This window comes from Bos grunniens, chromosome 15 (genome assembly GCF_055505025.1).
Source record: "Bos grunniens cultivar Pamir isolate PY7600 chromosome 15, Bosgru_T2T1.0, whole genome shotgun sequence".
Taxonomy (NCBI): domain Eukaryota; kingdom Metazoa; phylum Chordata; class Mammalia; order Artiodactyla; family Bovidae; genus Bos; species Bos grunniens.
This window is the reverse complement of record NC_141179.1, coordinates 17,762,845-17,778,532: the sequence shown is the minus strand read 5'-3', so window position 1 is coordinate 17,778,532 and position 15,688 is coordinate 17,762,845. Positions and strand designations below refer to the sequence as shown.

The 15,688-nt window shown below is 38.5% G+C and overlaps 1 protein-coding gene and 1 long non-coding RNA gene across 3 annotated transcripts; both read left to right on the top strand.

The window, feature by feature from the left end:
- The first annotated feature begins 5,422 nt into the window (after nucleotides 1-5,422).
- On the top strand, nucleotides 5,423-7,710 carry LOC147357371 (uncharacterized). 2 transcript variants are annotated; one of them, XR_015141803.1, is made up of 4 exons: nucleotides 5,423-5,687; nucleotides 5,794-5,918; nucleotides 6,718-6,752; nucleotides 7,498-7,710. It is a non-coding gene; the product is annotated as an uncharacterized LOC147357371 (long non-coding RNA). The 2 variants fall into 2 exon arrangements; XR_015141802.1 differs by lacking the exon at nucleotides 7,498-7,710 and having other exon boundaries at nucleotides 6,718-6,953.
- Nucleotides 7,711-9,783: 2,073 nt separating this feature from the next.
- SLN (sarcolipin) lies at nucleotides 9,784-14,378 on the top strand. Its single transcript, XM_086339032.1, has 2 exons — nucleotides 9,784-9,876; nucleotides 13,789-14,378. The coding sequence occupies exon 2, from the start codon at nucleotides 13,864-13,866 to the stop codon at nucleotides 13,957-13,959; it is 96 nt and encodes a 31-aa protein (XP_086195158.1). The 5' UTR covers nucleotides 9,784-9,876; nucleotides 13,789-13,863; the 3' UTR covers nucleotides 13,960-14,378.
- Nucleotides 14,379-15,688: the final 1,310 nt, after the last annotated feature.

Sequence of the window (15,688 nt, the reverse complement as noted above, 5' to 3'; positions counted from 1 at the left end):
GGGAACACTAACCACCTTACCTGCCTCCTGAGAAATCTGTATGCAGGTCAAGGAGCAACAGTTAGAGCTGAACATGGAACAATGGGCTGGTTCCAAACTGGGAAAGGAGAACGTCAAGGCTGTATACTGTCACCCTGTTTATTTAATTTCTATGAAGAGTACATCATGCAAAATGCTGGGATGGATGAAGCACAAGCTGGAATCAAGATTACTGGGAGAAATATCAATAACCTCAGATATACAGATGACAACACCCTTATGGCAGAAAGTGAAGAGGAACTAAAAAGCCTTTTGATGAAACTGAAACAGGAGAGTGAAAAAGCTGACTTAAAACTCAGCATTCAAAAAATGAAGATCATGGCATCCAATCCCATCACTTCATGGCAAATAGATGGGGAAACAATGGAAACAGTGACAGACTTTATTTTCTTGGGCTCCAAAATCACTGCAGATGGTGACTGCAGCCATGAAATGATTAAAAGATGCTTGCTCCTTGGAAGAAAATCTATGACCAACTTAGACAGCATATTCAAAAGCAGAGACACATTACTTTGACGACAAAGGTCTGTCTAGTCAAAGCTATGGTTTTTCCAGTAGTCATGTATGGATGTGAGAGTTAGACCATAAAGAAAGCTGAGTGCTAAAAAATTGATGCTTTTGAAATGTGGTGTTGGAGAAGATGCTTGAGAGTCCCTTGGACAGCAAAGAGATCAAACCCATGCATCCTAAAGGAAATCAATCCTGAATATTCATTGGAAGGACTGATGCAGAAGGAGAAGCTTCAATACTTTGGCCACTTGATGTGAAGAACTGACTCACTGGAAAAGCCCCTGATGCTGGGAAAGATTGAAGGCAGGAGGAGAAGGGGACGACAGAGGATGAGCTGGCTGGATGGCAACATTGACTCAATGTACATGAGTTTGAGCAAGCTCTGGGCATTGGTTATGGACAGGAAAGCCTGGTGTGCTGCAGTCCATGGGGTCACAAAGAGTTGGACATGACTGAGCAACTGAACTGAACTAGGGCTACACAGATCAGAGATTCATCTGTCTCAGTCTTTAGGATCAGGGAATGTGACACTTGAATCAAGTACTGTTATTAATCATCAAACAAAGGTGGGAGGTGTTGAGGAAAGGGGTAAAAGGTGGTATAATCAAAGGGAATGGCATATGCATACATGAAGAGAACATCTGAGGAACTGCAGGTTTGGGATTGCTGCAGAGGCGGTCAGGGAGTTTAGAAGCTAGATCACTTTAAGGCCTTGCCTCTGCACTTGAAGATTTTAACCTAATCAGGAAACTGCTGAAGTAAGAAATAATGTTTTCTGTCTGTAGTGCAGAAGAGTCCATTTTTATGTGACTCCAATGGGAAGATAGCTGGTAGAAAGCACAACATACTGCACCATGTGTGTAAGGGCACTGATGTGGTAGGACCTCAACTTGCGCCTCAGTTCAGTTCAGTCACACAGTCATGTCTGACTCTTTGAGACCCCATGGACTGCAGCATGCCAGGCTTCCCTGTCCATAAGCCACTCCCAGAGCTTGCTCAAACTCATGTCCATTGAGTTGGTGATGTCATCCAACCAGCTCATCCTCTGTCGTCCCCTTCTCCTCCTGCCTTCAGTCTGTCCCAGCATCAGGGTCTTTTCCAGTGAGTCACTTCTTTGCATCAGGTGGCCAAAATACTGGAGTTTCACCTTCTGCATCAGTCCTTCCAATGAATATTCAGGACTGATTTCCTTTAGGATGTACGGGTTTGATCTCCTTGCTGTCCAAGGGACTCTCAAGCATCTTCTCCAACACCACATTTCAAAAGCATCAATTCTTCAGCACTCAGCTGTCTTTATAATCCAACTCTCACATCCATATATGACTACTGGAAAAACCATAGCTTTGACTAGACAGATCTTTGTCGTTAAAGTAATGTCTCTGCTTTTGAATATGCTGTCTAGGTTGGTCATAGATTTTCTTCCAAGGAGCAAGTGATTTTTAATTTCATGGCTGCAGTCACCATCTGCAGTGATTTTGGAGCCCAAGAAAATAAAGTCTGTCACTGTTTCCATTGTTTCCCCATCTATTTGTCATGAAGTGATGGGATTGGATGCCATTATCTTCAATTTATGAATGTTGAGTTTTAAGCCAGGCTTTTCACTCTTCTCTTTCACTTTCATCAATAAGCTCTTAAGTTCCTCTTCACTTTCTGCCATAAGGGTGGTGTCATTTGCATATCTGAGGTTATTGATATTCCTCCCAGTAATCCTGATTCCAGCTTGTGCTTCATCCAGCCCAGAATTTCGCATGATGTACTCTTCATAGAAGTTAAATAAGCAGGGTGACAATATACAGCCTTGATGTTCTCTTTTCCCAGTTTGGAACCAGCCCATTGTTCCATGTTCGGCTCTAACTGTTGCTCCTTGACCTGCATACAGATTTCTCAGAAGGCAGGTAAGGTGCTCTGGTATTTCCATCTTTTGAAGAATTTTCCACAGTTTGTTGTGATCCACAGCCAAAGGCTTTGCTGTAGTCAATAAAGTAGAAGCAGATATTTTTCTGGAACTCTCTTGCTTTTTCTGTGATCCAATAGATGTTGATAATTTGATCTGTTTCCTCTGTAATCCAGCTTGAATATCTGGAAGTTCTCAGTTTACTTACTGTTGAAGCCTCACTTGGAGAATTTTGAGCATTATTTTGATACAATTGTGCCGTAGGTTGAACATTCTTTTGCATTGCCTTTCTTTGGGATTGGAATGAAAACTGACCTTTTCCAGTCCTGTGGCCACTGCTGAGTTTTCCAAATTTGCTGACATATTGAGTGTAGCACTTTCAGAGCATCATCTTTTAAGACTTGAAATAGCTCAACTGGAATTCCATCATCTCCATTAGCTTTGTTCATAGTGATGCTTTGTAAAGCCCATTTGAATTCATCTTCCAGGATGTCTGGCTCTAGGTGACTGATCACACCATCATGATTATCTAAGTCATTAAGATCTTTTTTTGTATCATTCTTCCATATTCTTTTTGAATATCTTCTGCTTCTGTTAGGTCCATATCGTTTCTGTCCTTTATTGTGCTTATTTTTGCATTTAATGTTCCCTTGGTATCTCTAATTTTCTTGAAAAAATCTCTAGTCTTTCCCATTCTATTGTTTTCCTCTATTTCCTTGCATAGATATCTGAGGAATGCTTTCTTATCCCTTCTTGCTATTCTTTGGAACTCTGTATTCAAATGGGCATATCTTTCCTTTTCTCCTTTGCCTTTCACTTTTCTCCTTTTCTCAGATGTTTGTAAGGCCTCCTCAGGCAAGGATTTTGCCTTTTTACATTTCTTCTTCTTGGGTATGGTCTTGATCACTGCCTCCTGTACAACATCAAGAACCTCCATCCATAGTTCTTCAGGCACTCTGTCTATCAGATCAAATCCTGTGAATTTATTTGTCACTTCCACTGTATAATTGTAAAGGATTTGATTTAGGTCATACCTGAATGGTCTAGTGGTTTTCCCTATTTTCTTCAATTTACATCTGCATTTTGCAATAAGGAGTTCATGATCTGAGCCACAGTCAGCTCCCAGGTCTTGTTCCTAAGCTTGTGTTATTTACTGATGGAGCAGGCCTGATAGAATCTGATTTGTTTTGGGAACTTAGGCTCCTCCTGAGATAGAATTCATCCTAATAGAAGGAACATTTGGTGGGCACAATATCAAATCTTAGTAGTGAAGGGAAGAATTGAGTCTTAGGTAAAAAGATGCCTATTGGGGTGTCAGGGAAAACACTGAAGTGAGAGTGAGGAAGTATTCCTTTGGTATTCCTCAACAGGGTGTAACACATAGAAAGAGACACAGTTCCTCTTCCCAATGCCTCATTTTGCGCTGGAAGTAAGTGTAACTTTTTTTTTTTTAACCTTCAATAGTGAACTCTGGGAGTTGTTGATGGACAGGGAGGCCTGGCATGCTGCGATTCATGGGGTCGCAAAGAGTCAGACACGACTGAGCAACTGATCTGATCTGAGTCAATAACTATGGAGACCTGGGTTCAATCCCTGGGTCAGGAAGATCCCCTGGAGAAGGAAATGGCAATCCACTCCAGTACTATTGCCTGGAAAAATCCCATGGACAGAGGAGCCTGGTAAGGCTACAGTCCATGGGGTCCCAAAGAGTCAGACACGACTGACCGACTTCACTCACTCACATGGTACTTAGCAGAGGCAGTTGCAGAGGAAGGGTATCTTGTAGGCAAGGTCGATACTCGAGGCAAGAAGTGGTGGTTCTCAGCAGACGTGGTTGTTTGTAGAGAATGGAGAGGGATGTCTTGTGCTTGTGCTGTTCCTTGGTAGAGTGGTTGACATGTAAATGGCTGTAATATCTTGCAAAAGAGAGATAATAGAAGAAGAAAATTTAGCCTGTTAGCACAAAATGTGTACCCTCATGTAGACACAGATATAATTGGCCTGAAGTGTGCAGACCTCCTTTTCTGTTCTACACTGGCAAATGGGGGCAAGAAGCAACAAATAAACAGTAAAGAGAGAAGGCCTGAACTACCTCTCCCAGATAAGCCGCCCAAATTCCCAGAATACTAGGTCCTGGCAACTACTCATTCACTTACTGTAAAAGTGTAAAAGGTTAGGTTACTCCGCATGCTGTAGAACAAGTGCCCAATTGCCCTCAGAGATAGCATATCCTTCATCCAAAAGGAAACCCAGCTTGATCTTACATCCAGTCGATCTTTCACACTACTGCAACTAGGCATTTTTGTTTTCTTATCATCTTCACAGAGAGCAGAGAGAGATTTTCTTGATTTTTCATGACTCTATTCTCTCCACTTTAATAGCCAAAACTAAAACCAAATAAACTTGTTTACAGAGAAAAACCAGCAATTTTGTCTGATCAATTGATCTATCTCATTCTTACTGAAACTGCAATTATGTTATTCTGACTGACAGATTCTCAAGATTTAGAAAAAATATTCTTGATCAAATTCACTAAGAATAGAATGTTTCAAGTGGATGTGTCTGGCTAGAATCTCCCTGAACTATTCAGTAACAGCACATCAAAAGTCTGCTGAATTTTTATTTCCCATCAGAAAAATAACAAAACCAATATGAAAAATGGGAGTGTTTTGAGTGCAGTTGGTATATAGCCTAGTACTAAATACATTTTTTTGGCTGCTCCTTTCTTTTTCTCCCCTTCAGCAGCTATGTTTAATGGGCTGAGAGAAAGCTGTTTGCTTGCAGAATCTTATTATAGACCAGAAATACACTTGTTCCAGAGAAGAGTAATTTAATTGGTTCCAAGTCAAATGATGTTAACAGGTGTCACCTCACCAATCCAGGACTTAAAATGGGTTATTATAAACAGAACTAATACGTATTTTTCTGGCTTTTGCTCCCATTTGTTATGCAAGACTGCATGCCCCTGTAATGTTCCTCCTGATTATTTCTAGCAGCTTTAGGAGGTGGTTGACATGTGCTCATGCACACGTATCGTCAGCTACCACATAATGCCTGCCATTTTCTTGCCCTTTAGCTCAAGTTCTTCTCTGCTGCCATCTGCAACTAAGGCCTGCACAGCTTAATATAAACTGCAAGGAAGTCTTGATCAGTATTTCTGCTTCTGCCAGGCTCCGTGACACTTCAGTGGAAGGACATTACATTGCTGGTTCCATGGATACACGAGGTCCAGGAGAAGGCACAGGTAGAGGGAGAATCTCTCTGTCCCTTTCAGTGTTCCACACTGCTGAGATTAATTGTCAAAGAGTTATTTATAGAGCTTTTATCCATAGCTCTCTCTCTTCCCCTAGGACCCAAGCAAGCTGTAGTGGAGTAGGATGGGTAGTGTGTGAGTCTGGTGGCCTTGGAAGGTGCCTCTAACATGTGACAGTAATTGAGGTGGACTCCAGCTGCTGTGCTCTGAAATCATAATCAGGTTTTCACAGAGGCGATGCTTCCCTGGCTGCTCTCAGTCAAGAACTGAGCATGGGAGTAATACAAAGGGGGAAATGCTGAGATTCATGGGACACTTCTGATAGATATCTTTGATTTGCAGTTTCCTAAAAGCTTTGTCAAACTTTCCTTAGAATTAGTCTTATAGTCCAATCACCCTTCCTTTTTTCCTCTCGTGGTCATTTCCCTCAGTACATTTTTCTTTTTGCATATTTAGTCCCATCTTGGCATCTTGCTTCTCATAGGACCTAGATTAGCACAGGGCATCTGTTATGTGCAACAGAATAGCTTAAATATTCACCCTTTTGTTAAACCACATGTATCTTCTTGACGACTCCCCTTCAAAGGAATTTTCTCTCCCGGGTGGCTTCTAGGTCCTTTTACAAATAGATTTGATGTAGACTTCAGTTTCCTCCACCAGGTTTGCCTGGCATGCTCAGACACATCTAGATCTCAGTAGGAGATGTGATGTGATGGAGGCTCAAACTAAGCCCCTTGCTATATATCCTAGAGCATCTATTATGATTCTTTACCAGTTCAACGCATGGTTAGAGAAACAAAAGAAATACAGGCAACTATCCTTGCTTTTGAAATTAAAATTCAGTTAGTGAGATAAAAATCACACATCTGCCACAAGTGGCTTAAAATGCAGATAGTAATCATTGATTTTTCAAGGACAGGAAGAGAGCTTCAAGAAATATGGGTTCGTCTTTCTCTGGGTTTCTATTTATGTGGGATAATGACAGATAATAGCAGAAAGCTGTTTCTTTCTGTCTGTGCAGGTCCATGATCAACGGTTGAATGTGAAGATGTGGAGGTGAGAGAGGCACATAATCATCATACTCATTACTGTGATGGGCTGAGCCCACTGCCTTTCATCAAGGGCTTACTGAATTCACCCACCGTGTCAGAGACTTGTTGATTCATGGACTGACCTGATGTCTTCACTTTTTGCTTCCCAAAGTGAAAAGGTGGATAGAAATTGAGAATAAATTAAACAAGTTAGTTTATCTTATAATCAGGCATAAGAACTCAACATTGATTTTCAAAGGGTAAAATATTTTAGAGTTAAGAATGTATATAACATATGGGGTGGGAAGAAATAAATGCCAATTAGCTCTTCAATACCAATGTCAATATGCATGTTGTTTTCTTAGCAAAAGGCCTTTGGATAAATTCTAGATTAACAGGGATAGAAATAATGTCAAAGATTACTAGTTTAGTATGTCTTCCTGCTGATGGGAAGAACAGCACCTTGAAAGAAAGTTAATATGGAATGTTATATCATGGGAATTGCTCACAGAAAAGAAAATACCAAGAGAATTGAGTAAAATTAATTTGAAGGCAAATTTTCTTTGGTAGTGAGGTTTGAAATCTTATTATTCCCGCCTTTTAATTGAGAGACAGTATGCTGAATTTTTTTTTGAACTTGCAGATCCTCAGGGTTAAACTTGGGGTTGAATGGCTGTCATGTGACTTTGGGTGGCTTGCAAATTCTTCAGGAGAGAGTTAGGTCAACTAACAAGAAGCTAAATGCTCAGTATTATCTTCTGATATCACAGGATAAACCATTAATATCAAGAAGCTTCTGAAGTATCTATCTGGGAATTTGTCAGCGTACCAGGAACAGCAATCCTTGGAATAATGTTAGACAAACTTAAATGGGACAACCAAACAAACAACGAAACAGACTCATGAATAAGCAGTAGGATTTTATCTTTCAAGTTACATTTCATTGGTAATTGAAATTGACCAAATAAATGAAATTAACAGTATTGGTGAGCTGTGTTGTGATATGCTAACCCTTCCCCATTGTATTTAGCATTTTAAATATTGGAGAGCTAATTCCTATTCTAACATATACAAAATAAATGCTTGCCCCATAAATCCAATACCAACACATGGTACAGTACAAGTAACTTAATCCTGCAAGAATTATAAAAGATAAAGGCTTTTCAAGAATCAGATTCCTTTACTGAAAATATCTTGCAAATTTGAGATTGTGTCAATGTAACCTCAAACATGACTAAAAAGTAATATATACTTTTTTCCTTTTGGGTGCTGATATTAAATTTTCTTTATACTTTTATATTTTCAATATATTATAATAAATATATAACTTTTTAACTGGACAAAAATTAATTTTGAGTGGTTAATAAAGGAATGGGTGTGACTCAGTGAGTAGGGAAATATTCCTAGTATTTGAAACAATCTGGCAAAGTCTTGGAAGCAAAAGACAGAAATCTGACTACATTCAAGGAGTTTGCCAGTGTTTGACTGAACTATAATTTCTATATCCTACCTATCACTTCGTTAAGCCTTGTCTTTTTACAAGGCATGTGACAACAGAATGTTGTATTAAGGTTCCCCAACATTGAGTTTATATCAAAAATGAAGAAATGGAGTGGAAAGTTTTTGTTTTAGTAATATTTCTAGTTCATGAGGAATAATGGGGAAAAGTTTGGAGAAGGAAATGGCAACCCACTCCAGTATTCTTGCCTGAAGAATCCCATGGACAGAGGAGCCTGGTGGGTTACAGTCCATAGAGTTGCACAGAGTTGGACATGACTGAAGCAACTGAGCATGCATGCATACACAGGGAATTTTCTTTATGTCTTCCGGGAATATATTATTTTGACTGATGCTACCTGGGAACTCAGAGGGGAAGTTTGTTCTGTTATCTATAAAGAAAGAATTTGATGAACAAACACAGTTGCTGGGGTCATGCTTAATGGATGTATTTTCAAGTTCAGTTAAATACTTTGTGTTCATTTGTTCATTCGGGTCCAACTCTTTGTGACCTCATGGACTGTAGCCTGCCAGTCTCCTCTGTCCATGGGATTTCCCAGGCAAGAATACTTGAGCGGGTTGCTTTTTTCTTCTCCGGGGATCTTCCTGACCCAGGGATGGAACCCATGTCTGTTGCATTGGTAGGCAGAATCTTTACCACTCAGTTGCCAGGGAAGCCCTGTTAAACACGTCAGAGGTTCCATTTACCACCAGACACCTAAAATGTTTATTACAAACTCATTCTAGTAGTCAAATGTTAGTAAATGTTTATATTTGAATGTTACACAATTTTATTTCTTTCAGATATATTCTATAACTCACGCTTTCCACTAGTTTTTACCAGTTCTCCTGCTACCTCCAGTCTATCCAAATGACTGAGTTTTGCTGTATGGGTTTACTGCTGTATTAGTACATTGACAGAGATATATAAACCATGGCTTCCACAGCTGTTTCAGATGAAACTGTATATTAATGTGTAAACTTGCAACATACAGCTTAGCCGGAAAGTTATGTGGAACAGGTGATTGGGGAGATAGCTTTCACCACTTGGACTGAAGTCCATTTTGAAGGAGCTAAAAGATACCTATCGAATTCTGGTGCATGTGTGTGGTTTGAGGAGTGTGTGTGCACGAAGAGAATTCTTTATACTTCAAAAAAGCTGAAAATATGGGTGTTTAAATTAAGTTACATTTTTACACCCTCATGTGCTAAGTGGAAGAGGCAGCCAAATGCAGTAAAAATTTGTTAATATTAGTGTATCATTCTCGGTTTACAGTGTTTTGAACACATATTAGAGATACTTGTGAAGATGTAAAAGATGAATTTAAAACCTACATTAATTGTACCGAAAGAAAAGGATTTTAAGTCCTTGAGCTTTTATTAATAATACAAATTCGCAGCCAAAGGAATAGCCTTAGTCAACACATTTCCATGTCCCCCTAAACACAAATAGCCTCCAACCTTTGGAGGTTGTTCCTTCGAGATGTTTCACCAGTGACATCACAGTGATTGCCACCTCCCTTGGACTACTTTAGGCCCTGCCCAGAGCCCAGAAGTCCAGACAGCCTGGGAGACAAGAAGGAGTTGGAGCCCAAGTTGGAGAGAGAGAGGAGAAGCCTACTGCAGCCCAGTGTGTCCTTGACCCTATTCAGGTAACAGCAGGATTTTTAAGCTTAGCATACAGGGTGTATGTGTGTACAAGTTGCAAATAAGAAAAGCACAGGAATATTTACATTTCTTAATGAAATAGACAATGCCTATTGTACAGTGTTTCTTAGACTAGAAAGTGAATATTATTGATTCTTGTTTTCCTTTTTTTCACCTTATGGCATGCATTTCCTCCCTTTCTATATGGCATGCATTTTCTCCCTTCCTATTAAAAAATATCGTACAGGAAAATATGTCTTCCGTCTTTTCAAAGTCTCCATTCAAAGAAAGTCAGTATCAAACAGTTTATTCAGAGTTCTTCTGTTTTTTCACTTTGAATCATATACTGTGATCTTGATGTCAGGAAAGATTTAAAATGAGGCCAAAATTGTCTTTGTGGGTTAACAGCAGAAAAAATGGAAGATTTCTGACCTGAGGTTTTACTTAACTTTGGTATAAATGTGTGTGAAATTAGAGCCCACTCCCTATAGACAGCTTATATGTTGATTGAATTGGATTCATTAGAAATTCCCACCTTAATGCTGTGTTTTGTTACTTTAAAAACATACAAAACAACAGCATTTAAGCTAAAAAGTGCAAGATATAGTAAGAGGTAAACCATAGGTAATAAAGAAGTGTGATGAGTAGCTGTCAATTCAGAGACCATTGAAAAAAAATGTGAAGAGTCCATAAAACATACCCTTTGAACAATTATTGTAAGGCAGCACCTGTATAAATATCACTCAGGTCAAGAAATTGTCATTGGCGCACTCCAGAATTCCATTCTTAATCACTTTTCTCTTTTGCCTCATCATCAGTAATCATCATCTTAATTGTTGAGCTGGTCTTATCCATGGTTTTCTTTATAATTTTACCATTTCTGTCTGCGTTCCTAAACAATATAGTTAAATTTCTTGTTTTGGGGTTTGAAGAAATAGAATTACATTCTGTGTTTCTTTTTGTAAATTCCTCTTTTGCTTCATAGTTATTTTTGTGAAATCTACCCATCTTATTATGTGGTGCTGTAGTTCATATATTTTATTTGCTCTATAACATTTTAAAGTATGAACATACCACAGTTCACATTCATTCTATTGCTGATGAACATTAGAGTTGTTTCCAGCTTAGGGATATTATGAAAATGTTGCTATGAACATTCTTATACATATAAATCCTGGTGTATATGTGCTTGAGTTTCTAAAGTAGGAGTGAAAGAGCCAGATAAAAGAGAATGAACATTATCAACCTTAATTTTAAAATGTCAAATTGTTTTCCCAAAGGTCAAAAATTTACACTAGCCAGGGCAGTTATTTGTGGTTATCATTCATGTTATCACTCCTAAGAGTAACCACAATCCAACAACTATTTCCAGTCTGCCAGTTCTAGTTCTGCCTCTAACTTGCTATGTGTCATCACACAAACAACTTAACCTCTCTCTAAAAGTCAGTTTCTTAGCAATAATCTTGCGAGAGAAAAAAATCGCAAAACTTGCCTGAGTTGTAAAAGTCAGAGTTGTTGTGAAGGTCACATGAACAAAGCTCTGGACAACTTTCAGCAACATTTTCTGAATATGTTCCTGTTGGGTCACAGTCTCATAAGATTTGATGGGACAGTTATTTTGCCCTCTCTGGGCAAAATAATGGGTTGTTTTGATCATTGTAAATAAGGCCTCATATTTTTTACATATCTTTGTACTTCTTTGGGACTTACTCAAATAAATTAGTGTTTGGACCAGGATTTAATTTCATTAATAAATCCATAAGGAAGAATCTGCTTTAGAGTCTTTAGATTCTTTTGTTCTTAGGCTCCTTGCCTGAATTCATCAACTTCCTGTTCTCCTCTGCTCTGATGTACATGCTTATACATTCTCTCTACTTCCTTAATACTTTATTTTCTTCTGTTTACTTTCTCCTTCAAGCAAATCTTTGTAAAGATTTTCATTGGAAATGGTGTAGAGGGCAAAAATATAAGTAAGAATTAAAAAGAAAGTGAAACATGAATCAGTTACCATTGGTCATATTTTAAACCAACATTCAACAACGTACCTGTTAATATAATCTTATCTGAACTTATGTGTTATAGCAACAATAACATAAAACATTAAAAAGGATCATTTGACTGGTTTATGCAATTAATAATTTGGCACACTAATAATAAAAGGAATATAGTAATTATAATTCATAATTCAGGGGAGACTTCTTCCTCCTGAACTTCCACTTTAGAAAATAAAACACTTTTTCCCCTTAAACTTTTTCTACTCCATAATAGACTTTTGCTACTCCATAATAGACTTTTGCTACTCCATAATAGACTTTTGCTCTAAATATTTAAAATTTTATTTTTAATCTTTACTTTCATTTAGTTTGCATATACACAATGTTAATTATGCCACTTCACTGGAAGTAATAATTTTATGTTTCTCAAAGCATGATTTTCCATAAGTATTATCTATACAGACTATAAAGATACCACCCTCACTTTTTGAAGTGTTTACAATATAAGCACATCCTGGACTTGACTAAAAATAGCTGGCACAAGCCCTTGTTGAAATAGAAGTACCCATGGGGTTAACACTTGCTGTTTGGACTGAGTGCCTGTTATGTGAGGGACTTTTGGTTGACCCCAGTAGGCTCTATGCCCAATGCAGGGATTTCAAGAGGCCAAGCAGCTGTTGAAACTACTTAATGCTTTCACAGGGTTAGACAAAGATAGATCAGCTTGAAACTTGAAAAATTATGGTATCCTACCTCTGTATGTAATTTGAAGCAAGAAAAATTCTAAGCCATAACATTTTTTTTTTCTGTTTTGGTGACCTTACTTGGTGGTAGCAAAGCAAGCAAGCATGCACACACATTCGCACAGAAGTTGGAGAAAGAAAAATGCAATATTTTGTATTTTATCAAGTGAAAGTCGAGTGACTTTTTGTGACCCAGTGGACTCTACAGTCCATGGAATTCTCCAGGCCAGAATACTGGAGTGGGTAGCCTTCCCCTTCTCCAGGGCATCTTCCCAACCCAAGGATCGAAACTAGGTCTCCCACATTGCAGGTAGATTGTTTACCAGCTGAGCTACAAGGGAAGCCCAAGAATACTGGAGTGGGTAGCCCATCTCTTCTCCAGTGGATCTTCCTGACCCAGGAATTGAATCAAGGTCTCCTGCATTGCAGGTGGATTCTTTACCAACTGAGTTATGAGGGAAGCCCCATAGCATCAATATAATCATCACAGAAAAATAATCAGAACTGTATTGGTCTTTTTGACATCAGGCCTAGAGGAAAAAAAAAAAGGCTGTCTGTGTAAGTCAATGTTTCTCAGAGAAACAGAATCTAGAGGGAGGGTGTGTGTATGTGTGTGTAATATAATTGGCTTATATGATTGTGGAGGCTGGCAAGTCCAAAATCTTCAGGGGAAATTAGAGGCTGGAGACCCAGAGAAAAGTAATAATTCTAGTCCAAACATAGTCTGGAGGTTAGATATCTGAAATCAAAATATCTGGCAGGGTTGATTTCTTCTGAGGCCTGTCCTTGGCTTGCATATGACCATCTTCTCCCTGTGTCTTCATATGGTCTTCCTTTTGCTTATGTTTGTGTCCTAATCTCTTCTTCTCATAAGGATAACAGTCATATTGGATTAGGACCCATCTTAATTACCTTATTTTAATTTAACCCATTTTCATTTAACCCATCTGATTACCTCTTGAAAGACCCTATCTCTACAAATATAACCACATTCCTCAATTAAAAAAAAATATGTATATAGTTGCATCCCAAGATACTGGGGATTAGGGTTTCAACATGTGAATTTAGAGTGGGGGATACAATTCAGCCTATCACACATTTCCCTTCCATAATGCTTCTATTTCTTTTGAGGAAAGAATGCTCACTAATTTCTTATGTTTTCTTTGTTACTTTCTAATAGGAGGTAAGGACAAGCAGGAGGTCTTTGGTGTGCCCTCAGAAGTTTGCCTTCAGTTCTCACCAAGCCACTCTGAGAATGGAACGATCCACCCGGGAGCTGTGTCTCAACTTCACCGTTGTCCTGATTACAGTCATCCTTATATGGCTCCTTGTGAGGTCCTATCAGTACTGAGATGCCACAGCTCCTGGAATTGACTGCAATGCTCCAGGGCTGTCTTCTGTATGCCCTGACATCCCACTGCTGTCATGGGATGCCTTTTCTGGCACCCCATGGCACTTCTGACCAGTTCGCACAATATCTGGGGTGCCTCCAGAGCTGCTCTCAATGGCTTCAAAATGTTTGCCAGTAAGCATTAGATTTTTTCCCCATTTCTTACTGCAAATGTGTTAGACAAGCCGCAAGGTTAAAAGTAAACTGGATTCATGATGACATAGAATGTTAACAAGCTCCTGATCTGTCTCACCACACATCCCTTCAACCCACACTCAGCAACCAAACTCTAAATCAACCTGCCAGAAGAAAGAAATGTTAAAGGAAGTCTTTGTCAGCCCCTATAACTATCATGTGAATAAAGTTAAGTCAACCAAAAATAAGACTTTTAGAATTTATTTTAGCTTCTATTTGTGATACTGCATTTAATCCTTGACTGAGACTGAAGTGACAAATGTTGTAATATTTCTAGCATTTGAGATAAGCCAAGATCTTCCAACTGCTGAGGATTTGAAACCAAGTCAATTAAGAGTGTCATATTTCAAACAATTCCATTGGTTGAGTGTTCCTCAAACTTGCCTTCTGAATTAGTCCCAAGGGCAAAGGGAAAATAAATCCATTTCACTAGGAGGTCTGGAATACAGCCTGAACTGTTCACTAAAAGCACAAAATTTCTTTGAAGCCTTGTTTTATCATTAAAATTGACAAAGGTATATTTTATTCTGTAATATCTCCATTTGCTTTAATATATATATTTACATTATTTCCCCTTGAGTAAAACTGAAACATGAGTCATGTCCCTAAGAGGTGCATATTCCAGTTTGGTTATACTCATTATGCAAATAGAGCTAGTCACTAATAAACTACAGTTGTAACAGAGAATAGAAAATACAACATTCATGTTTGTAAATACATGAAATAGACATTTCTTAAGCCTGTTGCTAGAAAACCCCACACTAGATAGATCACATTTGTTCTCTGTGCTAATCTCAAGGTAACTATGGAGAAAGAGAGTACTGTTAAGCCTCATTTTTCATAGTACCCCTCATAAAGTCAATCCTTACTGAATGTAGCCTATCACTGCCTTTGCCTGCCTAGTGTTGTGATTCTCATCCCTGTATGCACAGTTTGTTTATTTAGGGGTGATTTTTCAAAATATTTATTCTGGGTCCTCCTCACACTAATTAAATAAAAATCTCAGGGGGTAGAACCCAAGAATCTGCATTTTCCAAAAGTCCTCTAGATAAATATATTATGTAGCCAGAGGTGAGAAACACTGATACCTATACCAGTACTTCTCAAACTTTGATGTGATTATGAATCACTGGGAGGACTTTTTAAAATTCAAATTCCAATTCAGTTTGAATTCTGATTTTGTCTGTATTGGGGTCTGAGACTCTGCATTTTAAACAAGCTACTTAATGATGCTAGTGCTATAGTCTATGGTCTCCACAGACTTAGCAGATTAGAATTGTGGAATTAGTACATTAGAATCACCTAGAACCTTCAGAAAATGACCCAAGCTTAAGCCCTATTTCCAGGAGTTTCTAACATCACTATTCCGGGATTGAATCTGAGCATTATTTATTTTTAAAAGGATTCCAGGTGATTCTAATGTGCAGCCAAGGCTAAGAACCCTGAAAGAGATAAAGGAAAAAAAGTGTTATTATTTTGATGGGTTCCCACAAAA

Coding starts and splice junctions, on each gene's coding strand:
- SLN (XM_086339032.1), top strand. CDS start 13,864: ATGGAACGATCCACCCGGGAGCTGTGTCTCAACTTCACCGTTGTCCTG.